The 22749-nt window shown below is 45.9% G+C and overlaps 1 protein-coding gene across 1 annotated transcript in view; it reads right to left on the bottom strand.

The window, feature by feature from the left end:
• Positions 1–3727: 3727 nt before the first annotated feature.
• RIN3 (Ras and Rab interactor 3) overlaps positions 3728–22749 on the bottom strand; it is a 71551-nt gene continuing 52529 nt past the window's right edge. Inside the window, exons 8-10 of the mRNA XM_074149462.1 lie at positions 13956–14087; positions 10416–10579; positions 3728–4988 (exon numbers count right to left, since the gene is read on the bottom strand). Of these exons, the coding sequence (XP_074005563.1) occupies positions 4680–4988; positions 10416–10579; positions 13956–14087 (605 nt within the window). The 3' untranslated portion in view covers positions 3728–4679. The remainder of the gene's footprint in view (positions 4989–10415; positions 10580–13955; positions 14088–22749) is intronic.

A 22749-nucleotide genomic window follows, 5' to 3' on the forward strand; every position in this document is an offset into this window, starting at 1 on the left:
ACACCCATCGGGGGGGGGGGGGGGGGCGGCACTCTGGTGGGACAGGCAGGGCCTTTCCACCAGCTGGACAGAAGGAAAATGTTTTTCACAGTGCAATGGGTTGAAAGGCTGGAACAGGGCCCTGGTGAGGCTGTGGGGTCTCCAACCCCAGAGACCTGCGGCACCGAAAGGACGAGGCCCTGAGCAACCTTGGGAGTCAGCCCTGCTTTGAGCCTTGGGCCAGCCACCTTGAGGGCTGCCTGCCAACCTCAATCACTCCCCAAGCCTGTGGAAAAAAGCCAGTCTTGTTTCAAACTACAGTTGGTGACTGATAAGTGATGATGCCCAGAAGCTCTCATATTCAGCAGGAATACTGCCTTTGATTTCAATGGCTTTTATTTTAGGTTATACGTGACCTGGCAGTGTAATTATTTCAGCAAATTATTGACAGATCCCATCACTGGGTGCAAAGTGGCGTTAAACCAGCTCTGTGCACGAAGTGGCCACGCGGACTTTTTGTTTTTTCTTTGCAGAAGTTGCCAGGTTCAGGAGGTCTCCCTCTCTCTCACACTAGGATCCTTTCCTTGTGAGCACGAGTGAGTGTTGCACAACATTTCTCAGCAAACGGGTGTTTGAGGAGGCCTCGGCAGGATTGCACAACCCTACTTGGTCAAAGTCTCCTGAAACACTCTTGTCTGGTGATGGGTCATGTGAGAGCCAGAGCATGAGTCACAGCATGACCATCTTGACTAACCAGGAGAGGCCGTAGATCACCAGACTGAACTCCTTCCTCCTTGCCTGGGCTGCAGCATGAGGAAACCCCATGGCAAAATGGATGAAATCCCACAGTGCATTTAAAAACGCCCATTTCATTCCCACAGTTGATGTTTTTTTTCTCATCACCTGAAATGTCAGCTACTGGCCCAAGGCAGCACAGGACCCTGGGCACCAGGCTGCAGATGGAGGGACACGCTGAACCTCTCCAGTGTTCTCCATGCCGGGGACTCAGAGCTTTGCCAGGGTCACCAAAACAGCAGCATGTTTCTTCCAGTCAGTCTGTTCCTGCATGACCCCAGGGCAGGCAGAGCCCGAGCCCCACTGCAGAGCTGTGAGCCTGGAGAGGCGGCAGCCATCTCTGTCCTGGGTCCTTCAGGATCCCTTCATTTGTGTCATCTCCCAGCTCACATTCCCTGACAAGGAAGAGCTGTGGTTGGGCCCTGGAGGAGCCCCTGTGCCCCAGAGATGTATGTTGAGCAATGTGACCAAAGAGGCCAGGTGCCCTGTAGGCCTTGAGCAAGCCCCGCTCTGAACCAAGCCCCAGCAGAGGGAATTCTTTCCAGGCAGCTCGCCACCAGGCACGGGAACTCGCATTACTGCCACTAATCTCTCTGAGTGCAGGAGAGTCATGGCAACCTTTGCAAATCAAATCAGAGCTTTGCAGTTGTTATGCCAGAGGAAAATCTTGCATATACAGTTTCAGAAGCTCTGTAAAAGCCCACGGAAATTCAGCTGGTACTCTACACATTTTGAAAACTGGGACCTGCAGGTCTGATTTTGGGATTAGGCTTTGGCAAATTTTAGTCCGAGCCTGTTTGGATTGCAGTGGTTTAGCACTATCATGGTTTCCATGTGCCCCACTGAACAGCCATACAATCTGCAGTTCCCTTTGCCTCGAGGTCCAGCTGCTGACTCAGATGTCCCAGGACGCTGTGAGGGGATGGAGCGATTCACTTCATCAATCTGTTGCTTGTCCCTGGCCAGTGCAAAGTCCAGTTGCTCTCCGGAAATATCCAGCAGAAGATCAGTCCTAGCTTCCTTCCTTGCATGTTTCTACTTTAGCCTTATCCTCATCAGATTACTGTAGGCTCATTAACTGTAAATGTTATAGTATAAAGATAACCTGATCAGGCCAAGGACTTTGGCAGACGTATACATCTTTGCTCCTGGGTCTTAAAATAACTTGCAGCAGCCACAGCAGAACTAAGCTGCTGGTGAGACACCCCACCACATCTCTGGGTCAGGCACTGGGGACTCCCAATCCTGCCGTATATGGACCCTGTGCAGTGTGATACCTATACTCAGGTGGTGGGGGGCAAGGTGGGTACACGGCTTGCAGTCCTACCAAGGAGGGTGAGGAGACCAGTGGGAGGTGGGCCAGAGAGATAGTTTTGGCCCTGGTTTTGGTGGGGAAGGGAGGTGAGAAGCGGGGTGTGGGGGGGTGCCTACTTCGGGAGGGCGGGTGTGAAATGGAGAATCTAGAGAGTGTGTGTGTGTGTCAGGTCTGAGAAAAAAGGAAGGTTCATAATTGATGTTGCCCAGAGGTTGGACCCTCCTGCTGCCACAGCCCCAGGGATGACAAACGAGATCGTCCTAGGTATGCCCAACATGGAGCAGATCAGCCCTCAGGACATACGGGTATCAGTGATGAGACCTACGGTGGAAACAGGAAAACTGGCCTCTGTGCTGTGAGTCAGGGATTTGCTGGCAGTGCCTCCACCAGAGGGGGGATGGTGGTGGGCCGAGGAGCAGGGCAGGGTGTCGACATGCTGCCTCACAGCCGGAGTGCCCAGGGTACCCTGTACCCAGCCCACTGGTGAGAGCCCACACTGAGCCATCAGCACATCACATCCAGGGCAGGGTGGAAGAAGGGCGAGAGCTGATGTCCTTGCGGCAGCCTGCAGGATGGACGCTGGGAAGCTGCTCTTGGGGCAGTGAGGCCAGCAGCTCCGGGGCCATGGGGGCTCCCTGAGGGCACATCCCACTTCTACAGTGGGGACCACCAGGGACAGCCCCAGTCCTGGTCATGGGGCACCTCCCTTGGGATGGAGATGGGCAGATCAGTACTGGAAACCTATATCTCAGGTCACAGCATCCTGAGTGCCACCCTGAGAACAGCCTGGGCTCCCAGCAGGAGCACGCTGCCCTGCAAGAGGCTAATGGCAGTGCAAGGGAGGGGTTCTGCTCTGCCATCCTGGGTCTGCTGCCCAGCAGCAAGGCAGAGGTGCTGACAGCTGCATATGAGCAGAAATAACCATGAATTTCGACTCAGCACTGTGCCAGTGTCACATGCTGCAAGCTCTGCACATGATGTCCTCGAAACCAAGATTGCTGTTATTCACTGTTCCTCAATCTTGGTTGCGTTCCCTCCTAAAAAGACGTGTACGCAGCCCATGCTGGCAGAGGCGCAGCACTGGTTTACTCTCTGTATGCAGGTTTGGCCAGTCCACGCTACAGCTGGGGCACGTAGACATAGACGTTTCAAGCCCCAGGGACTGAGAGGATGACCAGCTACACACAATACCATTTTGCCTTTGGAGGTTCAAGAGTAAGACAGGGACCTTGGGCAACTTGGTCCAACGTGTCACAATTATTTTTTGAACGTGAACAGGAGGAACCAAAGCAGCTTTGAGCAAAACCCACAGTAAAACACCCATTCTTTCTAATCGGAGCTTTGCTAGGCCTGATCCCAAGTTTGTGTCGCCGCAGTGGAGCTTGCTTGCCTCCTGCATGCAGACAATCCAGTCTCGTGTTCATAGTGGGAATCTTGCCGGAATGAAGGCACCCAGAAGATGGATCTCTCTTGAAGTTAAGCGTCACGCTTCCATTATCCAGTCCTGAAAAACTGTTTTCAAATTTTGTGAAAAGCTTTTTTGCATTGGTTCAATCTGTTCTGTGGGAATTTAGGTTTGCAGGGAAATTTAAGCCTGCAATGACTGAATGAGTGAAAGCACAGGTAGAAACGAGAATTAGCAAGTTCTGTCTGCAACAGCCTGAATTTATTAAAGTAATAATCTGGTGGGACTTGTAGATATGAAAACACTAGAGAAAATGAAATCCAGGTAAAAAGGGACGGGTATTTAATTCTAGCTCTTTTTGACTTTCAAATTATTAATTTCTTTACAAATGCTTTTTTTAAAATAATTGCACCATATCACACATGGAAATAAATATACAATTAACCAGACACTATCATACAACCAATGTGATTAAAACTGCTGTACATGTAAAACTGATGGTGAAGACTTTCAATCTTTAAGAAAAAAACACTGATGAAAATGCTACCTGATTTCAGTGACAAATAGATGGCAGAAAAAGTATTCTTAGTGAATATACAGGATCATCTTGCACGGTCTGGAATTACATGGATTTCGAAGGCAATGTCATGTTGTAGACAGCAAGACAGAGATGGAGTGGTGGCAGCCCTATGCCACTGAGTACATCAGTCAAGACTCAGTTTATGCAAACTGGGTGAACAGATACTGTAAGGCATAAACACAGTCTTACCTTCAAACAGATTGAGGTGTGTGCAGACCTTTCACAGGCCTTGTGCACAGAGGTGATTCACACCTGCCATAATTTATTATGGAGTAAATGTCCATTCTGCAAGATCTCTGGATTTTTCTCCACTGTCCACTTACATTCTGTGACGTCGGCTGGTTGCCAGCGGGAGGTTCTGACGTTTGATACTTCAAGTTTTCCAGAGTATGAATGTTCTCCTGAATGCTCCTTTTATTTCTAGAAATGAACTCGGCTGAGAAATGCCCTGAATTCAGACAGCATCTAAATTAGCACATCTGCCTTATGTCAAAGGCCACTCTCCAGAGACCTTCTGAGGTCTGCAGATACCAGAGTATCTCATGAGATAAACTATCCAGCCCTTCCAGGATGACAGCAAATACAACAATAGAGCATCAGAGCCCTTAGGGAAAATCTGACTCTTTGACAGTTGGAACTGGTGGGGTTTTATGCTCGATTGGTTTATAAATAAAATGGAAATCTTTCTTGGTTTCACTCTTCAGCAGGGAGGCTTTGATGTGGTGAGGAAGGGCATCTTTGTCCAGTTGAAGCCACTGGTCATCAACATAAACAAAGAGTCCATAGTCCTTGGGATGGGAGACTTCAAACTTTTCAGCACACTGCTGGCTCAACTGCTCAGCCGTGGTATCGCTCCGGGAAGCAAGTGTCCTTGACTGAGCACCGATTTCCAGAAAGCAGATAGAGATGAAATCCTGTAGAGAATCATGAGGATAGATCTTGCAGTTAACAGAGTGACTTAGGACTGAAGGAGGTAGAATTCAGCCCCAGAGCTCCAAAACCTTCCCAGATGTCCTCCAATCATTCTCCAGTGCCCTAGTTATTCTATCCTTTCTCCCCTCAGATGAACAAGCTCTGAATCAGCGCATACTTAAACTAACAAACACTTAACCAAATAATTAGCCCTGTAAAGACACACAAGTAAAAGCTTATTTCTGATTTGGTGAATATCCTTAGTGAGCCGTTCTGGAACTGTTCCTTCTCCCACCTTTCTACAGCTCCTGAAGAAATGGAAGCAAAGAAGTAACAGACCAGAATAACAAGCCAAAAACCTCAGCAATCTGGCCTGAAAACTGCCTGTCTCACAGAAACAGGAAAGGGCTGGCAGTGCAGTGACCGTTGTAACTCCACCATCACCCAAACAGCACCTTAACAGCGTGTCACCCAAACTTCTTTCCATCAGTAAGGAAACAGAAGAAGAAGTTATGCTGAGGAGGTTGATTTACTTGTATCCTGTTCCAGGCAGTAACGACTATTGGCATGACTTTTGTCTTGCCAAACTCATGAGGAACAGAATCTAGAGAGCTTTCGGCCACAGTGGAACCTGCGTGTTTAATTTTTATCTGTGAAGTTCAAAAAAATTCCTCACCATTTTGGTCATAAAATACTCAGATTCTCCAGCAGAAGTGAGATTTGCCAAATATGTGGAGTAGGGGTTTCCAAACTGCATTTATGGAGTACCACTGCAGGTGATTTAGGCAGCCAGAGGGGCGTGCAGGCTGAACACATCAGCAAGCTGTTTACCTCTGTCAGGATGGGCTTGTGTGTCTCTGATATTACCCCTCACTCAGAGGAATGGAAATCTGCCCTTACGCTGATGGAGGTGGTGTGAATCTTCTGGAGAAATGTGGCTTTTGCTTGCTCAGCTATTCTGCTCCATGTCAGGTGCTTGCTATGAGCTACTGCCAGAGGAGCACTCGGGGCTGGATGGATATTTGATGTAACCCATCCACCACTCACAAGTTCTGAGATCATCAGGCACTATTCTGAATGCAATATGAGAAATATATTCAACTCCATGCTTTCGTAGGGCTATATGGATGGTGTCTTCCCCCTCTGGAGACTTTCCCATGGCACTCCCCTCAGCATTCACAAGTTTCAGTTTTGCAATGTGAAGGCTTTACAGAACCTGAAACGTGGCCTTTGCCGCCTCCCTGTGGGTGACAATTTGATCACAGGGCATGGGCCTGGCAGGGCATGCCGACTGCCTGGTCCTGCAACCAGCCTCGCCATGGCTGGAGGCCCAGAACACCCATCCCTCCTGCGACCCTCTCCCACTGGTGCATGAGGAGTTCTTTACCGAGCCGTACACAGCATGGGCTTCAAAGCTGGCCAGATGTTGTTGGGTCTTCCCCCTGCTGGACAGGAGAAGCCAGGCTCTGGAAGATGCCTGTCTGACTGGCCCTTGGGATGTCTCAAGTCCTCCTACAGCTTTAGAATCATAGAATCATAGAATCATAGAATGGCTAGAGTTGGAAAGGACCTTAAAGATCATCTAGTTCCAACCCCCCTGCCATGGGCAGGGACACCTCTCACTAGAGCAGGTTGCTTAAAGCCCCATCCAGCCTGGCCTTGAACACTTCCAGGGATGGGGCATCCACAACTTCCCTGGGCAACCTGTTCCAGTGCCTCACCACCCTCACTGTAAAGAATTTCTTCCTTATATCTAATCTAAATCTCTTCTCTTCCAATTTAAAACCATTGCCCCTTGTCCTGTCACCACTCTTCCTGACAAAGAGTCCCTCTTCAGCTCTTCTGTAGGCTCCCTTCAGGTATTGATAGGCTGTTATAAGGTCTCCCCGGAGCCTTCTCTTCTCCAGGCTGAACAACCCCAGCTCTCTCAGTCTGTCTTCATAGGAGAGGTGCTCCATCCCTCTGATCATCTTCGTGGCCCTCCGCTGGACCCGTTCCAACAGGTCCATGTCCTTTCTGTGTTGAGGACTCCAAAGCTGGACACAGTACTCCAGGAGGGGTCTCACGAGCGCAGAGTAGAGGGGCAGAATCACCTCGCGAGACCTGCTGGCCACACTTCTCCTGATGCAGCCCAGGACACGGTTGGCTCTCTGGGCTGCCAGTGCACACTGCCTGCTCATGTTGAGCTTCTCATCCATAAGCACTCCCAAGTCCTTCTCCTCGGGGCTGCTCTCCAGCCATTCTCCACCCAACTTGTATTTGTGCCTGGGGTTGCCACGTCCCAGGTGCAGGACCCTGCACTTGGCTTGGTTGAACTTCATGCAATTTGCACGAGCCCACCTCTCCAGCCTGTCTAGGTCCCTCTGGATGGCATCCCTTCCCTCCAGCGTGTCAACTGCGCCACCGAGCTTGGTGTCATCAGCAAACTTGCTGAGGGTGCACTCTATCCCACTGTCCATGTCACCGACAAAGATGTTAAACAGTACTGGTCCCAGTACCGACCCCTGCGGAACACCACTCGTTACTGGCCGCCACCTGGACATTGAGCCATTGATTGTAACCCTTTGGATGCGGCCATCCAGCCAGTTCCCTATCCACCGAGTGGTCCATCCATCGAATCCATGAGTTTCCAATTTTGAGACCAAGATGTCGTGCGGGACAGTGTCAAATGCTTTGCATAAGTCCAGGTAAATGACGTCAGTCGCTCTGCCCTTGTCTACCAAGTCTGTGGCAGTATTGTAAAAGGCCACCAAATTTGTCAGGCACGATTTGCCCTTGGTGAAGCCATGTTGGCTGTTTCCAATCACTTCTTTATTCTCCATGTGCCTTAGCAAGGATTTCAGGAGGATCTGCTCCATGATCTTGCCAGGCACAGAGGTGAGACTGACCGGCCTGTAGTTTCCCGGGTCTTCTTTGTTTCCTTTTTTGAATATTGGAGTTATGTTCCCTTTTTTCCAGTCAGTGGGAACTTCACCAGACTGCCACGATTTCTCAAATATGATGGAGAGGGGCTTAGCAACTTCGTCCGCCAGTTCTCTCAGGACCCGTGGATGGATTTCATCAGGTCCCATGGACTTATGCACCTTCAGGTTCTTTAAGAGGTCTCGAACCTCGTCTTCTTGTACTGTGGGTGGTTCTTCATTCCCAGAGCCCCTGTTCTTGCCCTCCGTGACTTGGGCAGTGTGGTTAGGGCCCTTGCCAGTGAAGACTGAGGCAAAGAAGTCATTCAGTAGCTCAGCCTTATCCACATCCTGGGTGACCAGGTCTCCCGTTTCCTTCCGGAGGGGACCCACAGCTTCCCTCGTCTTATTTTTATCCCTGATATATCTATAGAAGTTCTTCTTGTTATTTTTCACATCCCTGGCTAGATTTAGTTCTGCCTGGGCTTTCGCTTGCCTGATCAGGTTTCTGGTGACTCGGACAGCTTCTCTGTATTCTTCCCAGTCTACCTTTCCCTGCTTCCACCCTCTATAGGCCTCCTTTTTGGTCCTGAGTTTGTCCAGCAGTTCCTTGTTCATCCACGCCGGCCTACTGGCTATTTTGCCCGATTTCTTCTTTTTTGGGATGCACCTCTCCTGAGCTTGGAGGAGGCAATCCTTAAATACCACCCAGCTTTTTTGGGCCCCTCTCCCTTCCAGTTCTTTTTCCCACGCTACCTTACCAATCAGATCTCTCAGGAGATCAAAGTCTGCTCTTTTGAAGTCCAGGGTAGCCAGCTTGCTGCGCACCCTCCTTGCTGCCTTATGAATCTTGAATTCTATCATCTCATGGTCACTGCAGCCGAGGCTACCCTTGAACTTGACATTCCCGACCAGCCCCTCCTTGTTGGTGAGGACAAGGTCCAGCACTGCTCCTTTCCTCGTTGGTTCCTCTATTATTTGCAGAAGAAAGTTGTCGTCGACACATTCTAAGAACTTCCTGGATTTCCTGTGCTCTGCTGTGTTGTCCTTCCAACAGATGTCGGGGTGGTTGAAGTCCCCCATGAGGACCAGAGCGTGTGAGCGCGATGCTGCCCCTATCTGTTTGTAGAGGGCCACATCCTCGCTGTCACTTTGATCTGGTGGCCTGTAGCAGACTCCTACTGTAACATCACCTGCCCCCGTGCTCCCTTTAATCCTGACCCATAAGCTCTCTGTCTTGTCTTCACCCATCCCCAGGTGAAGCTCCATACATTCCAGCTGGTCCTTGACATAGAGGGCAACACCCCCTCCCCTTCTGCCCAGCCTGTCCTTCCTGAAGAGCTTGTAACCTTCCATTCGAACACTCCAGTCGTAAGAGCCATCCCACCACGTCTCGGTGATGCCAATAATGTCGTAGCCCTGGAGGCGTGCGCACATCTCTAACTCCTCTTGTTTGTTCCCCATGCTGCGTGCATTTGTGTAAAGGCACTTCAGCTGGGTGCCTAAAGGGGCCGACTTATTAGCTGAGATGGCAGGTTGAAGGCTCTCTTTGAGTTTTTTCCTGCTCAACCTACGCTTAACCCCCTCCCCCTTCGATCCTAGTTTAAAGCCCTTTCAACAAGCCCCGCCAACTCACTTGCCAGTATCTTTCTCCCCTTCTGAGACAGGTGTACTCCATCTGTTGCTATCCGACTCGGTGCCATATAAAATTCCCTGAGTTCAGAATACCCAAAATTTCGGTGATGGCACCAGTTTCTGAGCCACTTGTTTATCGCAGTTGCCTTTTTATTTCTTTCAGGATTTCCTCCTGCAACTAAGGGTATTGCTGAAAAAATTACCTGTGCCCCTGATCCCTCAACCAGTTTTCCCAGTGTCTTAAAGTCCTTTATGATTGTTTTTAATTTCCTGGATGTATTATATACATCATCACTGCCTACCTGAAAAACTACAAGGGGGTAATAGTCAGAAGGGTTGACTAGAGCAGGAACTTTGTCCAACACGTCCCTGACCCGTGCCCCAGGGAGGCAGCAGACTTCCCTGTGAAGCGGGTCAGGACGGCATATTGGTCCCTCTGCCCCCTTCAGTAGAGAGTCATTTATACATATATATATTTATACACCTAAGAACCGCCCCTGAGTCGCCTGCTCACATCTCTTCAGCTTAGCACAGGACTTCCCCAAGCCCTAATGACATGGAGAATAGGGCTCTCTTCCTCCCCACTGCAGCTCTCCACACGTGAAGACTCCTAGCACACCTCTTCTGAGAATGATCAACGAAACCACTCCACCGTCATATTTAAAATTATAACATTATGAGGGTACTTCAAGAGTTCAAAATGCATTTAGTAGCACTTCAAATGAGGTGTGTTATTTTTAAGATTTGGAAATCCTGCATCGTTATGTACTCTTATTTTTTAATAGTGATGTGGGTTAGTTTTGTTTTAAAATAATTATCATATTAAAAATTAGAAAGCATGGAGAGAGCATGTTCATCTTCCAGGCGTTTTCCCTGGAAAGCAATGCCAGCTACCTGCACTGATGAGCGGGAAGCCCGGGCCTTGTTCAGCGTCCTCCGTCGTTCCCAGCGGTGAATGGAGTCCTGCACCTCCAGACTCAGCTGCCGTGTGACAGTGATTTTGTCGTAGTTCTTGATATGCTCTAGGGCTCCATAGGTGGTTGTTAAATAATAGGAGCCTGCAAAGGGAGAAGGTCTTGTATGAACATCACACCAGCATGGGCCATTCATTTCCACATCCATCCTGCCAGCTTGTACCCGTGCAGTGGCAGCTGTCTAACACTCCCACTGTCTGAGCCTCACTGCTGATGTAAACCCAAGAGAAACGAGAGCTAATGACCAGAGTGTCCTCCTTCTGCTTCACAATGTTGTCACTGCCCAGACTGCTGAGGCTGTAGATGCCCTAAAAGGAAACACAGACTGAGGTAAACTACTACAGAAGTAGCTTTCACAAACCAACCCAAAACAACACCTTTGAGCACAGATGGTTTATTCTTTGGGGCATGGCCACCTTTTTGTTGTGTTTAACAGGGCCAGTGCAACAGGTCTGTAATTTGGGCTCCTGCAGAGTCCCCATAATGCAAGGAAATAGTAACAATCGTAGTGTACTCTGTAGGAAAAGTACAAGGCCTGGATTCAGCCCCTCCAACTCTAGCTACATTGCTGAAACATCTAGAGCCCAGGTCCCCTGTGGGCTCAGCACCATCAAAGGATGTCTCAGACCTGCAAGGACAACTTGCCCTCCACTCCCTCCATCTCTATTGAGTAGACAGGGAGCCCAGCTATTCGGCTGAGAGTAATTCCTGGACTGTTCAGAGTTGTGGGATAAATCTTGGTAAAACAGAGAAACAGAGGATAAAGCAGTAAAAGCCCACAGACAGTCCTTTTCCCTCAGAAACTCCCTGACTGCTGTGGTGTTGGCTGTGGCAGGTAATAAATAACCAACTGCAGCAGCCAGGGAAGCAGCTGGACCACAATAAGAACAGGCTTCATCAACAGAGATGAAGATAAGCCCTGATAAGAGGACAGAGATGAATATGAGGAAGCTGCTGCTTTGGTTGTGGGGCAACCCCATGTCAGGGCATGGCCCCAGCACCGGGTTAATTAAAAGTTCTCGTTTCCCCAGGTGCCTCCTGGGCTCAGCTCCACTGACAAGTGAGAGGCTGGGGCCAGAGTCTCTTCTGAAGAGAGGAAAGGAATCAGCCCCCAGAGCTGCCCCAGTAGAAGTGGGGATGGGAACAGGTCCCCTGGGCCTCCAGGCAGCATCATGCCTGGCCTGAAGTGGGGTAAGGGGCCAGGCTTTGGACCCACGGGCCCACCGCCCCGGCCCCAGTGTGATCCCCTCACCCGGGGTGCCAAGAAGACAGACAGAAATAAAAATTGCCTATCGGCGGGGTGGAGCTCCCTGTTTTTAATAAGTTTTATAATAATTGCAGTTGCCTCTAGATGGCGCTTCCACATCGCCAAAACCTCGACCACCCCGCAGCCCTTAGGCTTTGATGAGCTCCATTGTGGCTGGTTGCGCATGTAGTAGCTAAGACAGCATTTTATTTAAGAACAGTATTTTTAGAGCACTATTAAAGTTTGGTGTAGTAGAGGACAGACAAAGACAAGACACTGCTATTTGACTTTCCACAGTCAGGTGGATCCAATGAGGAACATCCCACAACTATGTAGGTCTGCATACACCAAGAACACTCTTTTTCTTTACTGTCTCCCACAAAGGGCTGCTAAGAACAGGCTAACAAGTGTGCAAGTGCTAATTTTCCCCTCTTAAATATAGTTACTACTTCCCTCATCTGTCATTCAGTATTTCTCCTGCTCTAGTAGAGTCAGGTGTGCCTGTGACGGGACCCATGACCTGGTGTATCCCTTCCCTCAGAGGCCAGGGAGGAAGATCTCCCAGTCCCCCATGACAGGAACTCATTACATCTTCTTTAAGAATTAATTTTTCTTCCACTTTCCAGTATCTTCATTTCCATACGGTCATTCCCCATTGTCTGTCCTTGCCTTTGCCCCAGTAATCAACATTAATGTTGTTATAAAATTAATTCAAAGTAAATTTTTAATTTGGAGGCCAGATTTAATTGATTTTATATATTGACCTGACATAATTTCATAGTTTTCTCACTTCTGCTTTCCTTTTTTTTCTTTTATTTCTGTTCCTGAATCACCTTTTGCCATTTGACTTTGAAAGGCCTAACTTAAGTTGATTTTTGCTAGTTCCCATTTCAGCCCTGCACTTCATGATCTCAGAGCTATCTCCACTGAGATGTTCTTTTTTTTCCGTTCCCTCTATCTGCAATTATTCCCAGTGTCCTTTCAGAAGCGGTTATTCAGCCAGTTTGATCTGGAACTCCTTCACAAAATTTTGACTGGAGTACACATTTCAGAGAGTCTTGGCATCTTTGACTGCAGAGAACTTCCAGCCGGCTTTGCCCTCAATAGCCTGAGCTCCCCAACCCAAGTGACTTCAGTAACCAGTCTGGTCGTGTGCCCTTTTGAAATGAAGAACCTGTGGGCAGCATAGTCACCAAAACCAGCTTAGTTATGTCAGCAAAATGCTGTGCTTAGGACAACATTTTTTTCTGCTAACAGTTCTTTTAAGCAGGAAAATTAGCCTGTGCAGAAACCCCTTACTTATATGATTGTGTTGCTAACGCTCATTCTGTTAGTATTTACTTCTGCCTGCCTCTTCACTGTGCTGGGATGACATGCTCTTAGCTACAGAGTTATACCTCCATTTAATATAAATAAAATTAGTATGCTGTTTTTCATCCAGGACTCCTTTCTAGAACTTCAGTACTTACAAAAAAAAAAAAAAAAACAAACTAAAATAAATCCTATTTTATTGGTTTAGTGACTACTTGGTGAAAAATGATCTGTGTTCCTAATTCAGAGTGCGTAACCTTGTCACTGTTAGTAGCATTTGCTTCCCAAGCTATATTTAAGAAACTAAAGGCCCATAGTTCCCTGGGGTATTTATTCCTTTAATAGCAGAAGTCTATATTCACATGCAGACCCAACATTCCTCTGTAACCCAACTTTCTTTTCTCTGTCTCGCTATGATACTCGGCCAGAGAACATTGTCAAAGGGGTCACTCAAATTTAAGAGTAGAGTGACCATAAGAACAACGTATGGCCCCAGGCATACAGTGCAGTTTCAGAAATGGGCTCTTTTCTCATTGGAATAAATAAAAGTATCTGCACAATGGATTGCAGCAGCAGTTTAATTTTAGGTGAAGGCCTTTTAACTTTTCAGCTTTTGGGCCAAGGAACACTAGATGTCTCTGTTTAGGTTACTAAACTAATCCAGCAACTCTGGTCTCATTTATGCTGGGCCCTTGCCTTTCGAGCTGGTGTCTAAGGGCACTGCACTGCTAAAAACAGTTGAAGTGTTTGACAAGAGTTTTAGAGTCTCAGATTTGAAAAGCCTGGCCAAAACTTATCCACAATGCCCAGCCAGAGCCTTGCTGCCCCACTTTCACAAACGCTGAAGCAAGGCAAATAGTGATTTCCAAAGTGAATATCCCAGGAGCAAACACTGTACTCTACCTTCCCCGAGCTGCAGAGCAGGGTCCATGAGCTCCATCATATACTCCACATTCAGAAGGACTTCAGTCAAGTTGCTGCGGGCCAGCACATACATGAGCACAGGGAGGAAGTCATCTGCACCGTACGGCTTCCCTGAGCAAAGAGAAACACAGAGTGGTCCTGATAAACTCGCCACAAAGACACGTTCCCACACAACAGTGACAGCTTCTCACCCAGCATGTCCTTTGCAGACTTTAGCTTACATTACTTGAAGAGTTAAAGCTTGAAAGCACCAGCAAAGAAAAATGCTGAAAAAGGGAAAGTTAGTTCACTTTAAAAGTAAGTAAACTTGCTTCAAGCCCCAAATATGAGTGTGAAGGTTTTTAGTGAGTACCATTTCTGCCTTTCTTTATTAACTGGAGAAAGAGAAGCTTAAAATTCATGGATAACAGATAAATGACAATCCTTGAAGAGTGCAAAGGCTGCCAGCTCGGTCCTCTGATTTGACACTGCCGTGAAGACTGCAGTTCAGGTTTGCAGTATTAGCAGCAAAGTTGCCTACATGTGTTAGGGGTATTTATTCTCTTAGGTTCACCCTATGTGTGGGACTAAAGAGCAGAAAACAATTTGAGACAGTGGTTTTTAGGACTGAGGACTTCCGTGTTTATGTTCCTTCAGTCGGCAATACATCACACTACGTGTTCCTAATTAAAACAGTCTCCCAAGAGCTAGGATGTAAGAGGAAACATCTTTCCAGCCATGGTGTCTAGCTAAGAAAACAAAAAGCATTTTACATTGGATATAGACTACTTTTTGGACTTGGTGTGCAGCAGGTGCTACACGAACATATCCTCATGGGCTCAAGACTTCCTGTGCTTAAAACATTCATATCAACAAAGTAAACAAAGTAATCTTATAGGTAATCTGTATGAGCTCTTTGAGATCTCTGAGGACAAAAAACCATACATGTTAAGCCATCATTGTAAATAATTACTACTTAGAATACAAACTCAAGTTTTGCCGCATAAGCCGCAAAGAATACAAGGATAGGTTTTCTTACTTGAAAGATGCTTTTACTTTCCACCATGTCATAAATTCATGATGGACAACCCATAATAACAAGTTGCTTAATAGGCCTATCTTCCCAACATTCAGAGTTGACCATTCCTCTTAGCCTAAGCCTATACTGTTTTCTTTCTGAATGTCCTCCTTCAGACCATGGGCAGTTTCTTCACCTGAGCACTTGGATGCGTTGGCTTCATGGGCCATGTGTGTCTCACTTGAGAACCATTTTACTCACCTCAAAGAATCAAAGCTACCCTTGATGTAGCTTCAGTGAAATTACGCCCTAGCCATTTTTGGCCCATAGTCCACATGCCCTTCCATGGTAGGGAATAAACTTCTGTTTCTCAAATGTTCCCACTGACTTATTTCAAATCTTTGCCATGAGTCACCTTTCCTTTTTTGTCATTCATAGCTGACGCAGATTCTCCACTGGCAAAGGAAGATATTCTTCCGAAGCCTCAAATAAACATGATATTAGCCTCTGATTAAAATAAAAATTGTGGCTTTAAAATAAACCCAGTAATGTATCTAGGGAACAGAGAGCTGATCCAGTTAAAACAAAGTGTTGGAGCATGAGAGATTGTTAGGGCTGTAATTCAGTCTGTTTCTAACAGAATCCGCACATGCCATATATGGACAATCTATTTAATGAAAGCTGGATTAACACTTTCAATTCTGTTTGCTTTATTATGGTTGCCTTTAGTTAAATGCCACAGACTTAGGTCTTCAACCCAACTATAAAAGGACTGTATTGTTTCATTAACATCTGGATGGACATTTTGTTTGTCTGTTGTTGTCTTGGCTTATGTCTCTGTGAAAGCTTCAGCTCTGTGAAGCAAACAATTCATTACTGTCATATATATTAACAATACAAGCAGCTTAGTATTAAAACTATTTAATATTATCTAGCAAAAAAAGATGACACAACAGAGACGTGAAAATGTAGTAGAAAAACTGCACAGAGGAAAACCCTATTCTCCTTTTAACCTGAATAACCAGATCCCAATAGAGTTAGTTCTGTATGAAACTGGTGTAAAGGAAGATGAAGTACCAAAGAGTTTGCTAGGCTCATTTTTTCCCCTTCTTTAAAAACTATTTCTTTATGATGTAGTAGTTACTGACCAGTAGCATGGATTGGGTGCTTCTGATTTCCTGAAGGCCAAGGGATTTACAGTGCAACAGCAATAGCAGAATTTTCTCTTCCCTACCACTTCTTTTTCATGACCAATCTATATTGTGTCTGCTGGGGCACCCAAGAAAGTTGCTACTTCACAACATGAATTCCTAGCCACTGGGAAAAAAATGCTGTTTTTTTTAAAAATAAAATGTCACTGAAAGAGATCACTAGCCAGCCAACAGACTGACCTACCAATGCAGAGTGGAAATAGCAACTTGGAACTAAAGAATTCCATATCCCCAGCCATCAACTTCTAGTGCCAACTGAAATGAAAGTTAGAGGACACTTTTCAAGAACTCCTACAGAATCTATTTCTTTTTATTGGCTGAGAAGCAGGCACTGAGTCAATTATTTTTCATTGCTGCCTATCTCATTTCTATAAGCTGATTTAGCTGCTCTGCTGACCAGCCCTCGTTATAAACCTTTCTCAACTTTAAGATTTCATAGAAATATTATTGGGCTCCCAGCTGTTTATATGGCTTAAATACAAAAATCTGATATGCGGTTTCTTTCTGATTAATAAACTCAGAGTAGGGATGTCTGACTGCAATAATGAAAAGAGTTATCATTCTCCATATACTGTATGCTCATAACCTGCATAAATTACTAGACATCATTTTAATCCACTTGTGGGAATATGAAGCCTGGTTCTTAAATACCCACATCTGTACCTAAAGCTGAAGTCTGCAGGAGCTGTAGGTGTCAACAAAAGAAAAGCAAAGCTAATTATCAAGGACCTAGCTCTGACTCCATGTGTTGTCACAAACTTCTAGTGCTGCCTAGGGCAGTTCAGGCATATATTGTGCCTATACACATATAGCCGGCAGACCAAGTATGGCCCTGAGATGCCCTGTATCTCATTTTTCCCATGGGGATAACAGGTGCTGTCAGGTGTAGATCCAGAAGCAGGAGGCACAAAGATATATGAAACAATGCCTGTAAACCAAGACACCCGAGTGGTTGGTGCTCCTCAGTGTCCTGCAACCCATATGCCCCATACCATGAAAGGCAGCAGGGCACTAACCAGGGTCCATCTGGGGGCTGCAGCACGGATGTTCTCCTCAGGCTGCTGCCTCCTCAGCTCCACTTTCAATCTGGGCCAGAGCCAAGCTCCCAGACCTGCTTGTCTAGCTCCATCTGTGGTCCCTCACAGAGGGGTATGTTTGCAGCTGACAGAGTTAAATCTAGCTCTGACCCTGCCAGTGGTCTCAGTGACACTGGGACTGAGCTTGCTTGTTCAAGGTGGTGTTGCCCTACTCCAGATACAACTTGCTTGCTTTATTTCCTCCTCTTCTCTTCAGGATCAGGAAACATTTATTTCATAAATATCTATAAGAAGCTTAAAATAAGCCTTCTCTTCTGCCACAAACTCATCCTATTATGTTTATAGCAAAGCAAATACAACGTCAGCTCCTGGCTGGCATGCACCGCTTGAATAGAATGGATATTAATTAAATACATGATTTAAAGCAACTGGAATTCTGCCCAAGCCTCCATAAAGAAATTACAGCCTATTTTAACACGTTCATGCATTTCTTTTCCCTCCATGTATATTCTGACAACCAGCAGACAGAGATGATGCTCTGCACCTTGCTCTAATATTTTACAAATACTGGCATGATGTCTAGCAGCAGGTCTCCAGGAAATATGAATTTTAGCCTCAGTTTATAGCTAGGAAACCTGAGGTATAGAAAGGTTAACTTAGATTATTTCAAGATCATAAGAAAAGATTGTGACCATCCTTCCACTCACTAGCATTTTGCTCTCTCTTGTCTATCCCAAGGTTCGATTTATGGTATAGTTGAATTAAGAGAGCTAATACACGCAGACAGCATGAATCCATTTCAAAAACATGTTTTAGAGATCAGAGGAATTCATTCCCCTTGAAAAATTTGAATGCCTCTTTAATTCAAATGTAGAAATTGCGCTAGCCAGAAAAAAGATATAATGTCTAGTCCCTCAGCCTTCATTAATAGTAATTTTAATACAGATATCCTCTTCCTAAAGATAAAGCAAATAGTTATATATAGCTTTATTTTCCTTCTCAGAAGTGAGATGTGGTAATGAGAAGTGTGGTGGGATTTCTCTGATTTAGTTTTAGGAGCTTCTAGCATCAGTTCTAGACTGGCTGCTGAGGTATTTGAGGCCAGTTTCACTTTCACAAGCTCAGTTATCCCACTGAAGGCACACTGCTTCCTGTCCATGCCTTTGTCAACTGCAGAGCCATATAGGAGTGCATCGGGGCAGCTAGTATCCAGCTGTTTGATTCTATAGGGGATGACAAACTTCATCCTAAAAGCTAGGGAAGAGAAAGATTCCAATGTCATATAGATCCTATTTATGCTCTTTTTTGTCCTGTCTTTTTCTCTTTTTCCAAAAGCAGACTATGATTAGCCATGCAAAACTATGCAACAGAAATTATTAAATCAGATGTTTTAGGGCCAGTCACCTAGCCAGCTCCATCACCAGTACAGAACTGGTTCTGAACTAAATACACACACTCCATGTGCAGTTCAAAGATACTCCAAAAATGAAGCTTGTTGCAGTAAGAAAATTTTTCCTCTGGTCATTCATCTTGAATCTCCTTAGAAAGCAGTCTCCCCATCTTTCAAACTTCCAACTTAAGCTTTAGAGCCTTTCCATGCCTGATCTTCCCTGCTTATGACTGACTAAGCTTGGCCTGTTTGTCCCACACAGTATTTCTTCATAAACCAATGCCTACTACTCCTCTATTTTTGCTTTTTCGTTAGTTCTCTTCTACAGAGTGGCAGCCCCCAGCTAGCACAAGGCTGGGAGCTTGAGGCTCACCATTGCCAGTACACACACACATATTGCAGATTTGCATCTCATTTATCACTCCACAAGTGTCACTTGTGTTTTTGACAGAGTGAAAAGCAGAGAGTCTCATTCTACTCCTACCACACAATATGCCTTTGACATTTTGTCTGAGTAAAGGTATTTCTGAAAGATAAATAATAAGCAGTTTTTTCTAAATAAGATTACAGTGCTTCTATACAAATCAGCTATGTGCCCAGCTCTCCCTGTGGGTATCGCGGATACCTTCCAAATGTGGGAGCAGTCAGAGATTTGGCAGCTTACAGCTCCCTTAGAGTCCTGCCTCTTCCTTTTTCTAGTGCACAGAGGAAGAAATACCAGCCAGTTTGTAAGGAGTGAGGTGGCTTTCCAAACGCTTCTTTTTCTACTCTTTTAATGCATATTATTCTTACTAACTACTCCTAGTATTTTTAGCAGACAGGTTACATATTTTTAGATTGTAGGTTACATTCTTGGAGACATATGTTGCTGTGATTTAAGTTTGCACGGAACTTGGAAAAGCTCAGTAAGACACTGCAATGCTACCTTAATTGTCCCTTTGGGGAGGATTCACTTACTAATACCACTGCCTACACTGTACACGTGAACATCTGAACCAGTACCCCTGAACTCCTTTCATAGCCAGTGATGAACTAACCAATATCATCAGTGGAGTTTGTCATGAGTCATCTCACCCTAAAGCAGACATCTACTTTGAGCCAGATGAATCAATTGAACTCCATCAACTAAGTCCCTGTTGTCTGTAATGAGAAGCTAGACATGCTACCCATCTGTGACCAGCTACAGCTAGATGCAGGTGTAGATGAGTCCTACTTCAACATAGATCTGTGTCTTGTAGTTGTACTCAGAGGTCTGTTGGGAGAAAGGTGTATTGACAAAGATTGTGAACTTGCCTTCCTGATTCCTTGTGATGAATCAGATCCATAAGCTGATTGCCTTCAACTTGAGGGAGAAATGTTAGTTTAAATCAGCTGAGGATCTGACCCATTCAGTTCATAGCCTAAGTATCAGAGGGCTCAACCACAGCCAATTTTTCAGGCAGATTTTGTCATGTACTATGAATTGCAATTAAACCAGAGAATGCCTCCTTTCTTAAAATGGCCTGATATACATGGAGTAAGTTGAGGATGACTTAAAAGTTTCATTATTCATTCAGCAGTACAAAGATGGGCACTACCACAGGCATAGATGTTCCTGATTACTCAGGCCTATCCCTAGTTTTAAGGAAAACTTGGTACCTGTTGGGACACCCTGGCCAAACCTGGACTGCTGTACATGGGTCTCAAAATGTTAAAAAACTTATGTTCTCATATGGGTCTGAAAACAAATATGTGTGCTTGATTTGGTGGTATTTGCACTTTGCTTTGAGATATGAAACCATATTCTCAGGTCAGCCCATCCTACAGTCAGCCTAAAGTGATGCTGCCCTGAGCTACCAAATCGCAAATTAAACCAGACAACATAAGTAGTTACCACGTTACTGAACAGGCAGTTTTTCTGACAGAGGTAGACTGCTTTTAGCCCTGTGGCAGAGGGAATGATTAGTTTTGTGTTCCACCTGCTCTGATCTTGGAAGAGGAGAGAACTCTCTAATTCAGCAGTGAGTAGAAGGAGCTAAAAGACAAACAGGCTATTGCACAGGAAGCCGAGCATGGCCTCTGCTCTTCCTGTGCGAAAAGCACTGCGCTGCCTCACGGCTGGCTGAAAAAGCAAAAGGGGCCCTGGGCTGCTGCTCTGGGGACGGGCAGAGAGCAAGAGGAGGATTCCTACACGCTGAAATCTGGTCTGAGCAGTCCGCTGTGTGCTCTTCTGCACACCGCCAGCTGGGAATTCCCTGTCAGAAAAATAGTTCAGTTTGCTGAACGTTTGTCTTTCCAGGTGGAAAAATCAAAGTGATGTGGGGCCAGTTCATGCTGCTGAAAAGGTTTCACACATTTCACTTCTAAGTGGGCCTACAAGGTGTTTCACGCAATTTCTCTCGGAGTCCGCGGTCTTCTGGGAGTTAGACTATAGCTTTCTCCTCCCCTTAAACTCTTTTTGTGGTCTGAATTCATTGTGGTAAATTTCCTGAAAGCCAGGCCAGTTTCCTTCTGACCAGGCCCTGATACGCATCACCGATCATATATTCTGGAGCCGGAGCTGGACGCACAGGGGTGAAGTCAGCTTCCGACCTACACCCCGCTTGCAGCAGTGCTCAACATGAGAAAACAGCTGAGCTGGCCGAAATAAAGCGCTTTGGTTAGCAAAGCAAACCACAATGAAATTCTCTGATTTCACGAGCGCCGATCTTTTAAAACATGCAGGGTTTTTTGGAATTATTTCCCTGACCCCTAATTTCTGTCACATAAAATGACACAACGGCATTTCCTGCAACAGAGAAATTCCAGCCCTGAGCAAACTGAGGTGTGACAGATACATAAAGTACCACCAGAATTGGGAGACCACGTCTCCTATGTGGGTTTTAATGAGGCATGCAAGTCTTTGATCTATGCCAAATTTACTCTCAAACTTAACACAACTATTTTAACAAAGTTACAGCAAATTCCCCTACATGTGTCCAAATCTTCTCGTAATAGAATCATAGAATAGTTTAGGTTGGAAGGGACCTTAAAGATCATCTAGTTCCAACCCCGTGCCATGGGCAGGGACACCTCCCACTAGAGGAGGCTGCTCGGGGCCCCATCCAGCCTGGCCGTGAACACCTCCAGGGGTGGGGCCTCCACAACATCCCTGGGCAACCTGTGCCAGTGTCTCACCACTCTCATAGTGAAAAATTTCAGTTTGATATTGAATCTAAATCTAGCTTCTTCCAGTTTGAAACCATTAACCCTTGTCCTATCTCCACATACCCTTATAAAAAGTTCCTGTCCAGCTTTCTTGTAGGCTCCCTTCAGATACTGGAAAGCTGCTATAAGGTGTCCCCAGAGCCTTCTCTTGTCCAGGATGAACAACCCCAACTCTCTCAGTCCTGAAGACAGTCAGAGGTCCTATCCACACTGCAGCTTAGGCTCAGCCCTGGGGTGGCTTCTTGCTCTGCTGATAATGTGTCTAGACTGGTCATTGACCCTTGATGCATCCCCCTGTTGAAGGGATGACCCTGAGGTGAGGCTCAGAAGGGACACAATAACTCCTGTATGAGTGCTCCAAAGCCGTTGTCAGTATAAAATAAAGCAGAACAGCTAAAAATACATTTGGAGATTGTAAGATCTTGAACAACCACAGGTTATTGCAAATTAATATCTGGCTTCTCTCCAAATTTATGCATGGCTGGTCATCAGCTCACCAGTATACAAATAAAGCTTTTAAACTGGCAAGGCAGATTCCTGAAGGAAGGGGCTTCCTGGTCTGCCTGCAAAAGTGCATCCTACCTGCAGGCCAAGGGCTTGATGGGTGCATTTAGTGGTTGGCCTGAGGCCCAAGTTATATTTATACTCAGAGCACATACTTCCTCACACCAAAGAAGTGTAGTAATGGCTTTTGGAATTTACTGGATCATCAGGAATTAGTCACAAACAGTACTAGCATTCTGCATCTCCCCCTCAATTTAGGCAAAACTTTGTAAAGGCCAAATCAAGACACTTTTCCCAAAGACCCATTCCTAGAATTTACCATTAAGCTGCTACAAGCTGGGAAAGAACTGTGAGGATTTATGGAGAGCTGTGCGAGTACCTGTGCAAAAAGCACATTACCCATAAAACATTCACAGACCTCTGGGTTTTTTGGATTTATGGAACTTAA

Source organism: Numenius arquata, chromosome 6 (assembly GCF_964106895.1).
Source record: "Numenius arquata chromosome 6, bNumArq3.hap1.1, whole genome shotgun sequence".
Lineage (NCBI taxonomy): Eukaryota > Metazoa > Chordata > Aves > Charadriiformes > Scolopacidae > Numenius > Numenius arquata.